Raw genomic sequence first — 17493 nt, forward strand, 5'->3', positions numbered from 1 at the left:
AACGATTTATTATGAATATTATTTTGACTATATTTAAAAGGATTACAACCATTTTAAAATTATTAACAATTACTGATAATTTTTCTAGACATTTCTAGAAAAATAATGTTGCCCTCTTAATTTACAAGAAAATATTTTTTTACTTATCATTTTATACAGGATTTTTTACCTGTGCGCATATGTCAAATTATGTCTCTGCTGATGTCTTTGAAGTTTGGAGCAAAAATGTTTATTTAATCAGAATTAATTTAAGATATTATTTAAATTTCTTATAATGGGAATAATACAGTCGGTATGTTGTTCTATAGTTTTTTGCGTGGAAAGGTAAGAAAACTACAAATGACAGGTTTGTATTCGTTTTTTTCGGATTACATATTATTTTAAAATATAGGGTTTTAACCTGGACCTGTTGTGCTTTTCTCCTTATGCTGTTAATGTTTACAATCGTCATACTCATGATATATGGAATATCGGTCGGCTATCATTATGCACAAAAGGAGCTCGCCGCGTTTGCAAGTAAGTATACATTGCCACATAAACCTACGAAAAATCATAATCATATATTAGCACAATTTAGCTCTTCATAATTTAGTATTTTACGAAATTGCACAATACAATAATACAGCTATTTACTATCTTTGTGACTGGTGCCTATAGAAGACATGTGGTCATCGTGGATAGAAAATAATAAGCATTATGGAGATGACTTTATACTACGACTAAACTAACAAACAAAATAGATCTAAAGCACGAGTGGTTGTGTGAATATGTGTGGATGTGTAAATGGAACTTGTGTAAAATAATTTATTTAAAGTCTACCTCAAATGTCTATGGATAAGAAATTCTCGGTTAATCGTAATCAAGGCTTTTTAGAAATTCAGAAACAGCTACAAGATTTTTCATTAAGACTACGAGTACATTTATACTTAAGTAAGAAACTCTGTTGTACAAACCCCAAGAACTCAAATTACATATTGTTGAATATGAAATAGATTTTCTTTGCAAATTGTGTCCTTACGCCGTTTGTAAGGTTCCTAGTTTATTTATTTTCAGCATATATACGCCATTTAAACTAAAAATATTATTAAAAGATTTGAAATTGTGACGTACATGTGATAAAGACCAACTAACAACACATGAGCGAAAACATACAGCTGGAACTTACGTCCACCTTGCCAAGTCTTAACAACGTTCTTTTAGCAGAGCGCTGAAACGTATTTACTTAATTATTTATTTATTTACGTTAAAATTGACTTGACATAATGATAGTGACAATTCTAGTAATTAAAACAAAGTGAAGAATATATATATTAATATGTTTTTTTAGTGTCATCGCGATCAACAACAGAGTCGAACATGTTGAGAGGAGGAGCAGAGCAACCCATCGTAAGACTTGTCGCCGTCAACCGGACGGAGGTTGAACACGCACCACAACCGATCCTAGGTAACGTTTCTTGTGTTGTCCATATTAGAAAATGGTTATTTTTGTTTGTCGAACAGATTCGGCACTGGCGGATTTACAAATTTTTAAGGTACCTATAGGCTGTGAAGTTAGCCCTTGCCTGTACAATCCAACAATTTTGTCGAAATTGCACGTAATATAATTTTGGGTTTGATTTTTGAGCACAAAATTATACACGAACCATCCTACCTCCAACCTCCAAAGTAGTAGGACTGACATGTATGGGTTGATAGGGGGAAGAGAGAGGCAAATACATTTTCTGCAATTTCGCTCTTCAATCATACAAAGAGCGAAAGGGCGCCGATTACTGATTACTGATTAGGGGACGAACTAGCTGTTTAACTCGAGATTAGGCTCTGTATAAAACCAGAAAACAATAAAACTAAATAAGGGATCGGCATATCCTGCTGTCAAATCTAGTCTTGAGAGATTTTATTGTGCACTAGTGGTGCGTTTATGCGTCAATTTGATCATGTTGGCCACACGGCTGGATGGTGTAGGATAAAACAAAATTAATTTTTAAATTCTACCCAGTGGTCTTCTAAGATGCATTAAATGAAATAAACAGTTTTATAATATTAGCATAGATATATTTAAAACATTCTTTTATTAAAATCATTTGAAATTTTAGAGGTACAACGTTCGGCCCGAAAGAGAGGCGGCGAGACTATTTACTTAGAGAAGTCTGCGTCGCCGGTGGTTGTTTTAGAAACCGAAAGGTAATAATAATTGGTTACTGTTATGTCGTACTATAATCGCGTATGTTAAATTAGTAAAAGAAATAACTTTATGATTACTGCATAATGCGTAACGTAACGCACTTGACATATAACCTGGAGGTTATGGTTTCGACTCCCGACAAAATAGTGTTTCAGAAGTTGTTCTTGCCTCAGGCCCAATACTAGAATTTTTATAGGACTTAGTCAAAGTCAAAAATCATGTTACCATATAGGTAACACAATGTACACTTATGCACGTCAAAAAAGAATTATGCATTACATGCTTCTAATTAAGGGCGTAGAACGGAAGGGAAGAACTGGCAATAAATTCTCCGGCACTCTTTTTAATCGCCTTAGAACAACTTAATATAAAAAATAAAACAATACGAATATTATACGTAGTATTTCAAGAATACATAGGTGATAATGTGTGGGCACTAATGCCGCTATAAGATAGTGAGATGGCGTAAATTTGACATGCATAAGTACAAATTGTACCTAGATGAATAAATGACTTTTGAATTTGAATCTGATCGTGATCTAGACTGCAGACCTTAGGACTGTTTCACACGTACCACAACCACACCACATCGCAACGACAAAATGCGGTCAAGCAGTGGTTACGTGTGAATAGTGTCGCTGCAGCTTTTTGTAGTTGCGTTGTGGTACCGACAAAATGTCGACGTGGTTGCATTGTCGCCAGTGGTTGCGATGCGGTTACGTCGTGTGCAGCTAGCTACACAGTTGGACTCCGGCTTTTATATCGGAATCACGTGTTGACTGAGGGCCACTAGTTCGCAGAATCGCTGGTGGTGGCGTTGTGGTCGCGATGTAGTCGGTATTACACACACGGTCGATAACGACTGCAAAATGTGGTACGTGTGAATAGTCCTATTCATTTTCAATACAAAATATACGCCCGGCCACGTGGTGTGGTACGTGTGAAAAGGCCCTTAGGCCGATAACTTATGTGTTTACTATTTTACGGTGACATTTCAGTCCACCCAAAGAGCCTGAGCTTTCACCACAAGAAAGGGAACTTGCAAAGCGAATAATTGGACGATATCGTCGTTCGAAAAACAGCACGTCAGAAATCCCATTCTTTCGGCCACTCAACAGCACAGAACCAACTTTGAAATCATCTTTAGCAGCCTTTTTATAATATATTTGGACATTGATCGGTGTTTATTAGGTTCACCATTAAATTTCTCTATAAGTAGATATTTTTATAGATTCCTTTTGATTAAATGTTATATTGATAAAAAGTGTATATGTTAACGTAAAATTGTAAAAACCGTTAGATTGTAATCTATCTCGCGAGATTATAAACTGTCGAAAGATTGTGAACCTCAGCGTGCTGCTTACAATTTAACGTATTATTATTCGGTAGATTGTACTACACTAACTTAGTTATCATTCAAACTTCTTTGGTCAATTACAGATTAATTTTACTTCCCAACAATTTCATATAACTACACAGTTCAAACTCGACAGTTTACAATCTCGCGAGATATATTACAATCTAACGGTGTTTACAATTTTACGGTGACATATACATTAGAAAATTTTTAATAAAGCATTGTATTTTTAAAAATTGTTTTATTTTCGCACAAAAAAATTTACAATGCCGACAAAGACACGTTCGTACTTGTAAAATCGATGGATTGGGTTATATTCGTTCTTGTTAAATTGGTATCTAAGGCGTACGATGAATTTGTCACGTTATTAGAGAGTGGCGGTGTGTCGGCCTCCCTTCTAGTCAGCCTGTGGGCAAAACCGCGTTGCACTGCTTTATCGACGGAACGCATAACATTCCCACTTGCTAAAGACTTTCTCGCATTTCCTGATCGTACAGCGCCTGCTGCGGCTGCAGCCTTTTCTAAAAATACAAAAGAGGTTTACAATTTTCATAAGGCGTCATAAATATATCATATATAAAAAAAACATACCCATTGCGTCCACTGAATTTTGGACAAAACAATAGTGGAACCCGATTCCAATGCCCATAACCATCACTGTTATCAAAGTCAGCATAAGGCAGCAAGTCAGCATAGCACAAACAGTACATAGTGATACTCTGAAAATTGTATACGCATTTTGGAATTCAAACTCTTGCAAAAAATAAAGTCTTATTACCATTTGAACTATATGCTACAAAAATTTATTGAGTAAGTACCTCTCGAGAGCATCTAGCACGATCGATACAAAAGAACTTAGAGAACAACACACACAACCCATTATATTATTAAAATATTACTAGCAAAATGCTTCTGCATGATTTTAAAATGCTTGCGAGATTTGGTGCATTAAAACATTTTTTTTATTTTAACGCCAAGTTAAGAAATAATTTGCTTGCTAAATCAAATTAAAAAATTTTGTGTCATTACTAAATATAAACTTGTATGTACTGTCATAAGTGAATGTCGAAAAGAATCAACAACTATGAACGATTAAAATATTATCATAGTTTGGTGGTATAGGACAAAAAATTGTCTATTAAAAAAATGTAGTAAATAAGTTACTAAAACTATAGATCATAAACTCATTGATAGTTGGGTGAAGCCAATAAACTTGACCATACAATAACTTATTAATTATAATAAATTCACTATTTATAGAATTATTCGAATACTATAGTCTATTGTTTGTAAACCAGTTTTCTAAATATTGTTTTTATTTTCATTATATTTAGTCTAAGGCGGGCTCCAGACTCACCAATAGAGGCGAGTCCAGGCGGCACAATTGGTAGCCATCCACACTTTTGCTTTAATTAGTTGCTAGCTACATATAAAGAAATGACTGCGTTAGCGATATGTATCTACCTACCAATACAATAATGCCTTGCGTTTATATCACAAATACAAATAAAATATATCATATGATTCCGGTATAAATATAATATAAAAAATATACCCTAATCGTTACTCCACTACATCATGATAAGCAAAAGGCGCGCGTCCTTACAGTGCAGTATTTATCAACAAGTGCAAAAGTTGACTGATGCTCTCGACACCTTTGACTCCCGCCACAAAAAGCGGAGAGATGGCAAGGCGACACGAGGTGCTACGAGCGCACTTACTCTCGCTCGCCTCCCCTCGTATTGCCTCGTCGAGAGTGTGCATGGGCAATAAGGTTCAAAGGCCTAAATAATATCCCTTTAGTAATTAATAATTTAATAGATTAGTCGCTGTTTCAAGAACATTATCTATGATTATTTAGACAAAGTATAGGTCTACCAGTATCTGATGGCAAAAATTTTTTTTAAAAATTTGCGATTTTCATATGGCAACAAAAATAAAATTTCAGTTGTCAACTGAAATTTCGAGGAATTGTTTTTGTTTTGGCTTCAAATTTCCTTTAAAAAGTGGTGAAAATGTCGAAGCAATTTTCTTGTCGAAGCAAGCTTCGATCGCAAGCAAGAAGTATTGTTTTCAATGTTTATCAAAGAATACTTGATCAACAAGGTGCAGAACATGCACAATCATCGATATTGAGCTATGTGGAAGTGTTGACTGGTTAGTAGGAATGATACGTCTTGATACTTTGGTTTATTGGATTTTCGTGTGTATTATATTATGTAATTACATAAACTTTGGTTTATTTCAGGGGTTTCTAATACTACCATAAGACGAATTGTTGCCGAGGGCAGATCTAACAGAGGCGTATTTAGTACGCCCGGTAAAAAGAGGAAAGGTGGTTTTGATTTAGAATTGAAAAAAAACCTAAATATCAGATAGATGAGATTTTTAAATCACACGGCCACGAAGTCTTGAGGCTCCCACCATATCATTGTACGTTAAACCCCATAGGATTAACCTGGGGAATAATGAAACAAAAACTTGCGGGTAAAAACGTTACTATACCTATATACCAAGTAACATAAAATTTTTAACAGAGAAGAGATTTAAGAAGCTTACTCTCAAGTTGGGATCGATGAATGGCGAAAATCTTGTGAACATCTAATAAAAATTGAAAATCAGTTCATAGAACAAGATCAGTTAATTGAGATGCAGGAGGATAGGTTTATCTTAAATACTGCGTCTTCCTCTTCATATGAAGACTTTTTTATGGATGTGCAGTATTTGGAACCCTTTTCAAGTTCTAATAGCCTATAATTAATTAATTAACTCATGAACAGAATAATTGGAGTTTTCATCTAAATTTCAAACCCCAAATTCGCCACAGTAATATTTTCAAAAATTATCCTTGATCATTGGATAAATTTGTATATTTGCATGTATAACATACAATCAGCCGCTTTAAGGGAAAAAAAGTATCAAAACGTTTTACTCCAATTTCCCCAGTATTGCTAGCGTCAATTTCTTGTTTCCCTTTTTGCCATCAGATCCTGGTAGACTATCACCTATAGCTATGTATGGCCTAAAGGTCTAGATACCAGGCCATAAACTCAAAAAAAAAAAAAAGTAGTTATGTAGTATACCACAATCCACATTTCCCATACTATATCTGTGGACTTAACTGTGCGGACTACTGACTCTCTGACTGATTGTCAGATGTCATAAGAAATAAGCGATGAAAAATAAAGTAAATTTTTATATTAATCTTAAATTATGGGAGACGAAATAAATTCTAAAAGAAAACAAGACCAGCAACAAAATATTCAGAAACGCAGACCTAATAAAAACTATGCGTTAAAAAAACGTCTTCCTTTACGGCCTAAAGAAGGTGATAATGTAATATTCATTACTAAGAAAACTAATTTTAAGGTACTGCAGGTATTCTACTTTATTTATAAATTTAATCTGCAATAGCTAATTTATTTTGTCTATTTAAGGCTCAGTTGGATAAATGTTGTGACCTGCTGACGAAAGGAGAAAAAGATATAATATTGCATGGTCTTGGAGCAGCAATACAAAGATGTTGTAATCTAGCTCTTCAAGTAGAAGCATTATTTTCTGGTACATGTCAAATTGAAGTTAATACAGGAACTGTCGATTTAGTAGGTGAGTAAGAATACTTGTAGCCTATAAGTACAATAGTTTAATGTGGCTAATATTTATCATCTTAATTTTCAGATGACTTGGAACCATTAACTGACGATTTAGAATTTGGTGCACAAGTAAGGCACTCTTCTTCAATCCACATTCGGATATTTAGGACTGCTTTGCTTGGAGCCAACTAGTAAAAATGTTTTTCACACTAAGTGAAATTGTTCAATGGATAGGACTTACAGTGTTTGAGATATGGATAAATTTAATAACAATAACAATATTTACAGCTCTGTTAGCATTAAAAATTGATGGTGTTGTTAACAGTGCTTGGTGGACAGTATTTGCTCCGTTATTTGTAAGTGATGCTATGAATGCATATTTTTGCTGTATAGTATGTATAAGAATGACCTTAGAAAATTCATATAAAGCTTCAGTGTACAGGGCCTCATGGAGTTGTATCTTCTTGGGGTTAACTTTTGTATTTAAATTTTTATTATGTAGGAAATTGCAAGGCGACTCTGCTATAGAGTATAGCGAAGTATTTGCACCTTTATTTATTTTATTACAGTTAATAGCAGTAAGAGCATGCCAATTACATCAATAATTATCTATGATTATGTAAATAATACAATTTCTGAATAAGTTTGTTTTATTGAAAAGTATTTAAAATCTTATGAATTAAAAATTATGAAATAGGAAAAACAACAAGGCAATTGCTAAAACAAAGAATGTAACACTTAGAAAAATTAAAGCAATGCCATACAAAGTCCAAGTAATAGAAATTTTCAACGAAACATACTAAATAACCCTCCTTTTTTCTTTGTTTCGCCACCAAATGAAAAGGTGAAATTATTATTTTCTTGGCTTCCCGTGCCTGTTTCTCGGTTTGGATCACCAGATCCCAAGAACGAGAATTCAGTTCTTTTTATTCCTACAAAAGTATTCATAATTAAACTTTATTCTAATATTAAAATTATCATAAAAATCATACAAGCAATACCTGCTAAGAAATTGAATATTCCTCCAGATTTATTGGTTTCATCTCCATTATTTTGCATGTCATCTGCTTTTGGAGACATGAGAAGACTTGAATCTAGATTTTAACAAATCAACATATTGAAAAGTTTGTATACATTGTTATAGTAAGAATAAATACTAAATGCTGTAGCCTGTAGGAGTAAATAAGCTATGCAGTCTCCTATACAAAATTCAAATAAGAAAGTCCTAGAATTTATTAACATATTGCACAGGTTAAAAACAATTTACCAATTCCATGAAGATAGTCTGAATCACCTTCAGGGTTATCTGTGCATGATAAGTCCAGTGATTCCAATAAACGGTGTGGGCTATGAGAAATGAGCAATCCCGCTATTGGCCTTACAGCTTCACCAGCCTTAAAAAAATCTCAGTGTTGATCACTACTAAATCAGTGGTTAATTTTGGGAATTAAATTATTTAGCTTTGATAATTATACACCATAAAGATATAATATAAAGTAAATGAAATAGACACTTTTGAGCTTCATCTATTCACGATTGGTACCTGAGAAGTTGAACCGACTGGTTGATATTCAGTAGTTTCAGGAATGTTTTGTTTGTCTTTATCAATTATAGTATTGTGGACATTATTGTTTTTATATTCCTTAGTTTCTCCAACATTTTGATCTTCTACTTTAAAGAATTTCGATGTAACAATGTTGTCTTTTGGTTTCTACAATTAATTGTTTTATAAATTACATAGTTACACACAGATATGATGACCTTCATTGTTACAAACACTTAAGAAAAAGATACGTGCGTAACACTGAAAATGTTTAGAACTGGCCAGTTAGAAACATTGCTAATGAAAACTTTTTGAATTTCAATTTTAGAACTCTTTGGTAACCTAATGCATTCATTTGTTTTTGTGAATTGGAGGCAAATCTAAAACTCTTGTTACACGTGAAAATGAACCTAACGCGAGAAAATGTCGGTCAATGATTTATTTTTTAGACTTTCGTTGTGGGCTTACTCAACAAAAAAGCTATGATAGGCTGCGATTAGCATTTCTTATGAAGCCCCATCTCGTGCCACTATTTACAATTGGTTTAATGAGTTTAAGCATGAACGTAGCAACCTCAATGATGATCCGCGTGCGGGACGTCCTTTAACAGCGACTACTGAAGATAACATCAGTGATGTGCGGCGCATGATAGAGGAAGATAAGAGAGTGACCTATCAGCAGATACGGGCAAGCCTAGGCTGGTATGAGTCAAGTTCAAAAAATATTAGGTACCTACACTAACATTTAGGCGTCAGGAAGCTTTGTACCAGATGGATTCCCCATACTTTAACCGACGACCAGAAACACCTTCGCATGGACTGGTGTCGCCAAATGTTAGATAAGTTCAACGACGGTGACTCAAATGCTGTATTTGACATCGACAAAGGTGATGAAAGCTGGATATATTGCTACGAACCCGAAACCAAAAGACAATCAGATCAGTGGGTGTTTTGTAAAGAAAGGAAGAAATCAAGGAAAAAAGATGATTGCCTCATTCTTTGGTCGGAAAGGTCATTTCGCGACAGTTGTGCTAGAAGATACAAGGACAGTTACTGCAGACTGTTATGTCAATCACTGCTTGCCTGTTGTCTTGGAAAAAATGCTTCAGCGCACTCCGCAAAACGGACTGTTGAATAATTGACTATGGCAGGTGTCGAGATAATGAGTCATCCGCCATACAGTCCTGACCTGGCGCCCAGCGACTTTCATTTATTCCCAAGAACTAAAGATAAAATTCGAGGTATTCGCTTTACGAGCCCTGAAGATGCGGTGAAAGCGTACGAAAATGCCAATAAGAGACCCCTAAGGAAGAATGGGCCCACTGCTTTTCTCAGAGAGGAACGAAGATTACTTCTATAAACAATAAAAGTATTGGCAACTTTAAGCCGTTTTTCATTTTCTAAAAATTTTCAGTGTTACTTGTAACAAACCGTTAGATTTGATTTCTAGGGGAAAAACAAGTTTCTTTAAGATAACAGAATCATATACTTTCTTGTACAAGTTTTGTTTTAGAATTTAGATTATAGTCATATTTTTTTAAATCGTTTTACTAGAAGTCAATCATACAAATGTTGTTCTTTGTTATTTTCAAGCGTAAAACACAAAACTCAAACAAGTAACGTACCGTCTGCAGCGTATTTTTGCTGTAAATGAACTCAGGGGACGAGTCCAAGTTATTTTTTTTCAATATCATATTTTTTACATTAGTGTAACTATTATTACTCAGAGCACTTGTGTTAAGCAAACTGGTATCAACTTCCATATTTTCCGGTTCATTTCCTTTTAATTCGAAAGATACTTTTTTCTCTTGGGATTGCTGTAAGATAGTGGCACAATTGTGAGACAAATTAGCAAAAAAAGTTTTTTTTTTAATATGCAAGTAAACATAAAATGAACTTGTGTGCATGATCCAAACACGTCGCAATATTCCCCCAACGTTTTATGCCAGCAAAAGTAACCATTTCGAAAATTATAAATTTTGGCTTTAGGGAGCGTTTTGCAGATTATTGACCCCCCCCCCATGTAACTCGCCGTAACGTTTTTCAGTACCCAAGTATAGTAAAACGTTTCGTGACCACCTAGTGACTCTTTAGTTACTATTATGTGGTGTAAGTCGAAAAAAATATTAACAATAACGCGTAATTTAATCCCCGCCCCGCATCGTAACGTTTTACAAAAGGAAAAAAATACGTTACGTAATACTGGAACCCTCCCTTATACATGTATTCTTTTTGAAAACCTTACCCGGGACGATCCATCTTTTAATATGCCATCTTCTGGAGTATGCATATACTTTGTTTCCTACAAACATTGAAACTAGATTAGTGGTTTGGGTGCTAAAAGTAACAATTTGGGATACCATACGAAAAATCTCAATTTAAAAGCAAATAGGTACGTATAATAGCTAACCTGTGTAAAGTCCATAAACTGTGTGGGTGGCAACACAACCACTGCTTGCGAATTGGAAGCGGTTAAATTAATTTCTTCTATCTCACCAGTTTCGATAGGAGTTTTCTATAATTATTTTCATATTAATTATGAACTAAATAGGAAATTGTAGTTAATTGTGTCTTAGAAACATTGTCTTTAGTAATACAAGGATAATCTATGTAAAAGTACGTGATATAAAAAAAAATTTTTTTATGAAGTAACAGCATGGGACAGATTTCTGCTTGATGCGTCTGTCTCAATAATACTTTACTCTGCAGGCAAGTAGGTGATCAGCCATTTGTGTCTTACAGGCGTGGTGGATTTTATATACTGTGATATAGGAAAACTCATCACATTATCTTCACCGGATGAGCAGTCAATTGATATCAAAAACTGTGACATTGTCATTCCTTTATTAGTTATTACCGATAGCGCGCATAACTATTATTACTTGTGTTTTCAAAAACTCATATATACCTGTGAAAGTTGCTCTGAATTTTTCTTTCCATTAAAATCCTTTTCTTTCGGATCCGCAGCTCTTGTACTATCTTTTGATTCAATCACATTAACATCGTGAAGCTTGCTCGGCGTTATTTTCGCGATCATATCATGAGTTTCATTTTCATTTAATTTAATATCCTCCAGAATATTTATTCGTTTTTTGTTTGAATAATCGGTTTTATCTGCTTTAGTTAAGCTACATACATCGAAGTAGCTCGATATGTAATCGTCTTTTAAGTGTGGAGTGTTAATTTTTTGTATCGTCTTAGTGACAGGTATATTAGCTATTTCGTTATGTTTGGAAATTTCGATTTTTTTTATCTGTAAGTGAATATTATTTATACCCAGTATTTTTTATGGCTCTGGCACGATTTGTGCATTAGCCAGCGTCAAGTATAGGATTTTTTTATAATTCGTGCTTGTCTTTAGAAATTCGACCGTGTCCTACATGTACGGCTTAGGCACTCGCCCGGTACCGCACAACCCTCCCAAAGGCCGAGAACAAATTTAAATTAAATTAAAACTTGCCCTCGAACCGGGAATCGAACCCGGTACCCCCTCACCTAGCTGCTGCCACTTAATAAGACCGCTAGGCTATGAGGTAATTAAAGTCGCGCATTTTATAGAAATCAAGTTAAATATCAAGTTTTTACTAGGAGGAGTTACAGATTAAATGAAGTGCCAGTCAAGAAAAGATAACTTTTCTGAAAAAGGCGGCGGCTTGCACTATTTTTGAAGTAATCGGGCAACTACCACTACCACCACCTAGTCGTTTCGAACAAAGACGTCTTATTCGAGACTTCTTGGACCTTGGGTCTTTGTAGGTACGATAAGGGACCTTGCCTTCCCCGATGAGCCTAGTTGCTCCTGGTTCTTAGAAAAATACTTACGGCTTAAAATGTTACCAGTAATTTTAATAATTCCCTCGAGAATCGAAACCGCACATGCCTCACTCATTCTCACCTAGTTATTTTATTTGGAATTCAATTTGTATATAACTACATATCAAATATAATTGGAAAGTTACAAACTTCTGAAATACAGTTACCACTACGCCAGGAGTAGAAATCGGTTTATGGCAATAAATCATTATTATACATACATTTATAAATGAATGTGTTTAACTAGTACGGGTTCGATTCTGGGAGAAACAGGAAATAATTTAGCAAATGTCGAGATTTACACATCAGAGCAATTTATAGAATAAAAATAAATGTAAACGTTCTACCTGATTCAATCGGACGCTCAATACATCGAGATCAACGCTTTGGATTTGAATGGGTGGTAACTGAAATATACTATTGAATTAGATTTTGATTTTTTAGTCAATTCTATAAAAGATGGATCTACATAAAAGCATACAGTTTTGATGTAATATCAATAATATAAAACGTGCGTGCTCAAAGAGAACTAAGTGTGGGGAATAATTTTTAATATTAACGCATGTCGAAAGGTTAAGTAGACAGCTGATATAAGAAAAACAATTTTCTTTTAATTTCTCGGCTAAATTTTAAATATTTTGGAAATTATTAAAGCCTGTATTACTGGATGTGGGGCGCGAAGAATTCCTCACTATTACCCGCCCTCCCATAGCGAGAGATGGCAATTGTGGTTTCCCCAGCCCCATATCCTCCGCAAAAGTTATAGAATTTCCCCAAGTCAAAAGAAGGTATAATGTAGCACCGTGTAAGAACTTTGATATCGGTACAATACTTTCATGTTCCTTATAAATCTTTCATCTAGTATAAAGTAGAAAATATCTTACCAACAAGCCAGCACTACTTTGTGGTCTTTCAGTCGAAGCAGGTATTTTAACATCTACATTCATTTTCAGCAAAGCGCTTGACGGAACATATTTCTTCTCCTTCATTATTTGTTTATTGGTAACTGATAGTTTACGTTTTCTTGCGTCATTTTCATTTAGCGTTTTCAAAAACATGGGTCGTTCGATAATAATGAACTGAGCTAGTTTTATGGCGCGTTCTTTATCGAGTGCAGCCATTTCGTATCTCTTTTTATTTATCTGTGTAGACAGCTCATTGGATTGGTTCAGAAGAGCTTTCAAGTTATCCTGGCTTGCTTGGATTTTGTTTTTTACATCTAAATTCTTCTTAATATAAGATATATTTTCATATTTCTCCTGAGCAACGGCCCATTCTTTTTCATATTTAATTATTCTATTTTTCATATGCTCTGCATCGTCAGAGCTGAGTTTTTTAATTAAAAGATACTCCTTTTCAGCTTCCACATTAGCAGATTTAATTGTATCCAAAGCAATGTGCAAACTACAAGGTTTTCAAAATAATTAAGCACCGAAAATAACTTGAAAATGTGGGGTAAGGAACAGGGCCTGATGAAGAAATCGGGTTGGTTGGAATTGGCCAAACAGAATGACGTATGTCTACGGACTAGAGATGCTGTAGACTTATCACAATCAAACAGAATGTGGCGTCGTTGTCTTTTGTTTTACACTCTCACCTGACTGAGACTAAATAGAATTGTAAGAATTAATCGACTGTAAATATTTGAAAGCTTTAAGAACATGAAGCGCTACATTTCGTAATTTAAAATCAACGTTTTTGTTGCTTGGTTTATACAATTTTTGTAAAAATCAAGACATAAAAAGTACCACAATGTATCTCATGAAGCCAAAAACTATGATATTTATATTATTACGATGAATGAATATTTCCGTTATTAGTATTTAATTTTTTTTAGATTTGCGTTGACCTTATTAAGTAAGATTAGCCTTAAACTGGTGTGTGTTACCTCTTTCGTTTTTGTTCATCTAATTTTATTTCCATCTCCAATCTCATATTCGATTTTTTAAGAAAATTAAGTTCGACTGTTTGCCTTTTCCATTGCTCTTTTAACTTCTTCAACAAGAAATGTTGTGCTAAAGAATGTAATGCCTTATAAATATTAAGTAATTATTTAATAAACTTAGAATAATTATTAAAAGGTTCAAACTTACTTTTTATACTACATTTAGAAAGTGTAACGGACGATTGATGTTCATCAACAATTTGACGAATATTTTGTATTGATTTATCGGCCATATTTTTGCTATGTTTGATACAAGTTATAATTTTGGTATGATTCAGCAATACTAGTTTTTTTTTAAGTTATACGTGATGATGATGATGATATTAATTTATCCCAGTTATACGTGAATTAACTCGACTCTGGGCGGGAAATGTTTTTTTTTTTTGGAGTTTATGGCCTGGTGGCCTAGACCTTTAGGCCAAATGTCTTTTATTCGATGTTATAGATAAGTAGCATATATATTGTTTGTGGTCACAGACAGATAATAACGCAGCGAGTTAGCTTGTGAAAGTAATGTAAAAAAAAGCATAAGAGTAAGCAGGACAGAATAGCATTTCGATTCTGTGTATATTAAATTTCTCATGTAAATAAAAAATAATTTTTGTAATGAGAAATAAAGTTCTTTAAACATTATAATCTATACTTTCATAGTCGGCTACCAAGTTTTTCCTAACGCAACAAATGACATGATAATCATTCTATTTATTTTGTTTTAGAAAGAAACTAGACACGTAGAAAACAATCAATCTGCGTAACTTACAAAACGACAAACATTGTTATCTCCCTTTTACTCATTAAGATGGCGTTAGAAAATAAAAAACAATATATGCCATCGTTGGCTATATTAATGCGGTTTCTATGGCAGCTTATTATAAGCAGATACTACCTTCACGTTCTACGTTAATCATGGAATTCAAACCTATTTTATTTCTTTCTTATTGATCTCTATGGAGCTATACTTTCTTGACCAACTTGTTATCTGTTGGTTCTGTCTTAAAAATATTATTTGAAGTTTAAATATTAAGTAAGTACTTATGTATTGCTTATCGTTTTAATGTAGATTTGATGGTATTTTAAACAGAAAAACCAATAATTATTACTTCGTGTTTAAAATTATATATATTGAGAACACGATAGAATAGACCAAGAAAAACAACCAAATATTTTAATACCTAAAATTTATTAACAAAATAATGTCATACAGTTTTTTTTTAAATAACAGACATAAAGATAATTTGATACAGCCTAGCATTCTAATTTAAACAGGTACTTTAAAAATTTATCCCACCAAAATTAAACACGAACAAACAAAATACGCCGCACGAAGGAATGTTGGCTAACACCGTGTCCTTTCGTGCAAAAGCCAGTTCCACTAATTCCTGATCGATTTGTCAAATTATGTGGTTATCCGGAAGTGGAACTAACCTCTACTCTGACCATAAGTTACACCAGCAAACCATTCATACATTTGGCAGTGTATATTACGATATTAGCACCTGCTCTATAAATTATTTCTACACTTGCATTGCGATCACGTAATAATACTGTTTGTTTGCCAAATTATTACACTAACACCATAAACATCCAAGTAACGGAATTAAACACATACAATTATATCATTTTATACACTTCGTATATAAATCTTGCAATACATATGTACACAATTGCACTGGTTTATAATACAAATTAAACTGACCAAATCACTTTTAACTTTGGCTTGGATGAGTGGGATAAAGATTTAGTTTAGTCGGGCAGCCAACAGTCAATGCAATGTTCATGTATCTCTCTGATAAGATTATCCGATTAGTCTAAAGGGTAGCTGTGCCTAACAAACTTTGAATCACTTGGAATTTGAACTCATAGCCTTCGCTATTGAAGATCACAAATGCCGGTTCAGCTGCCCGATGTCATACAGCAATGATATCTTACAAAGCAAACTAAAAGTGGAATTCTAAATGCAAAATGAAGAATAAGCTAAGATGTCAAGAGTTCGTCACAACGAAAGCACAGCCCGAGCATCCAGGAATGTCTACTCTTCGATTCATCACGTCACCCAAGAGGAAACCAGTCAATATGGAATAACTTAATACAAATCTAATGGGTCCCATTGAAATTAACATAAATTTGTACCGCCAACATCCGCTAAGTACCACCGCTGCGTCATCGTACGACGCGAATTGCCCCGAACGGCGTCAGCGACATATAGTAAATATGGCCAAAAATAAAACGGCTGTATCGTTCTCATAGAATCCACAACCTATCGCCAAGATTAGTATCTCTATGTCCAACGCAGCGGCATTAAGGAAAATCTGGGAACATCAAACGCCGATGGTCCGGCGGCGTTTCAATACTATTCACAGAGAAGGTATTCACTCGGCGCTCATTAACTGTAGGGCGGGGGTAGAAGGATTTCAGTTAGGAGACGCTTGAGAGAGTCCACTCCGGTGAGGAAACCGCAATCGGGGCCATCGTGCGGGGTGGCAGTGGCGAGGGGTGACTCTGCTGCGGCGCCAGCGTATGCCGTATGCGCGAAATCTATCATGCGGATGTCGACTCGTTCTTCAGGACTCTGAGGAGCCTCCCAGCCGCCACGTGTTCTGGCTCTTTTCCCGCTCCCTTCGGTCTCGTTCTCCGTCTCGGTTTCGTTTTCAGCTCGCCACGAATCGCTGCTGGCTGACGAATAGGCCATCCAGCTATCGGCTGAATCGGGACTCGGCGGGTGGGGCCGCGGTGAAGGCGGACCGGCTGATTCGGCATCTTCAAAGCCTGCCATGGTTTCCTCGCAGTGAGGGCGGAACGGCTCGCGTTTCCGTGATGATTCCGCGGGCATTTCGTCGTTTAAGGTGGACATGTCAAAGTGTCCGGAAGGCGCCAGTTCCGCGGAACTGCTAGATGCGTCGCCCTCGTACTCGGATGTTGAAACACCAGAATCTTCGGGCTGGGGTGTCACGTCACCTTCGTATACGATTAATAGAGAGCTGAAATTAAATAAAATGACTTAGTTAATAATTATAACTACCTATAGATAATGATATCACTATTGCGAATATCTTAAATTATC

The 17493-nt window shown here is 35.0% G+C and overlaps 4 protein-coding genes and 2 long non-coding RNA genes across 9 annotated transcripts in view; 3 read left to right on the forward strand and 3 right to left on the reverse strand.

Moving 5' to 3' along the window:
* Positions 1–69: 69 nt before the first annotated feature.
* LOC125049223 lies at positions 70–3505 on the forward strand. The gene is made up of 5 exons (XM_047648373.1): positions 70–324; positions 392–516; positions 1328–1444; positions 2094–2181; positions 3181–3505. The coding sequence occupies exons 1-5, from the start codon at positions 275–277 to the stop codon at positions 3341–3343; spliced, it is 543 nt and encodes a 180-aa protein (XP_047504329.1). The 5' UTR covers positions 70–274; the 3' UTR covers positions 3344–3505.
* A 625-nt stretch (positions 3506–4130) lies between these two features.
* Positions 4131–5161, reverse strand: LOC125048923. The gene is made up of 2 exons (XR_007116897.1): positions 5095–5161; positions 4131–4258 (listed from the first exon to the last, which is right to left on the reverse strand). It is a non-coding gene; the product is annotated as an uncharacterized LOC125048923 (long non-coding RNA).
* A 436-nt stretch (positions 5162–5597) lies between these two features.
* On the forward strand, positions 5598–5876 carry LOC125049013. The gene is made up of 2 exons (XR_007116927.1): positions 5598–5696; positions 5788–5876. It is a non-coding gene; the product is annotated as an uncharacterized LOC125049013 (long non-coding RNA).
* A 792-nt stretch (positions 5877–6668) lies between these two features.
* On the forward strand, positions 6669–7775 carry LOC125049072 (transmembrane protein 203-like). 2 transcript variants are annotated; one of them, XM_047648155.1, is made up of 3 exons: positions 6669–6908; positions 6977–7145; positions 7218–7461. In XM_047648155.1, exons 1-3 carry the CDS (start codon positions 6753–6755, stop codon positions 7322–7324), a joined length of 432 nt encoding a protein of 143 aa, XP_047504111.1. In that variant the 5' UTR covers positions 6669–6752; the 3' UTR covers positions 7325–7461. The 2 variants fall into 2 exon arrangements, with proteins under 2 accessions (XP_047504111.1, XP_047504112.1); XM_047648156.1 differs by having other exon boundaries at positions 6749–6867; positions 7218–7775.
* On the reverse strand, positions 7765–14743 carry LOC125049071. The gene is made up of 12 exons (XM_047648154.1): positions 14581–14743; positions 14376–14502; positions 13372–13891; positions 12835–12894; positions 11583–11927; positions 11085–11189; positions 10920–10976; positions 10300–10491; positions 8676–8843; positions 8400–8526; positions 8134–8226; positions 7765–8064 (listed from the first exon to the last, which is right to left on the reverse strand). Exons 1-12 carry the CDS (start codon positions 14663–14665, stop codon positions 7919–7921), a joined length of 2025 nt encoding a protein of 674 aa, XP_047504110.1. The 5' UTR covers positions 14666–14743; the 3' UTR covers positions 7765–7918.
* An 850-nt stretch (positions 14744–15593) lies between these two features.
* The window catches only part of LOC125048692 (inositol hexakisphosphate kinase 2), a 36638-nt gene continuing 34738 nt past the window's right edge, over positions 15594–17493 (reverse strand). For all 3 annotated transcript variants that reach the window (XM_047647519.1, XM_047647517.1, XM_047647518.1), the window contains exon 8: positions 15594–17410. In XM_047647519.1, the coding sequence (XP_047503475.1) occupies positions 16816–17410 (595 nt within the window). In that variant the 3' untranslated portion in view covers positions 15594–16815. The remainder of the gene's footprint in view (positions 17411–17493) is intronic.

The sequence above is a fragment of the Pieris napi genome, chromosome 4 (assembly GCF_905475465.1).
Source record: "Pieris napi chromosome 4, ilPieNapi1.2, whole genome shotgun sequence".
Taxonomy (NCBI): domain Eukaryota; kingdom Metazoa; phylum Arthropoda; class Insecta; order Lepidoptera; family Pieridae; genus Pieris; species Pieris napi.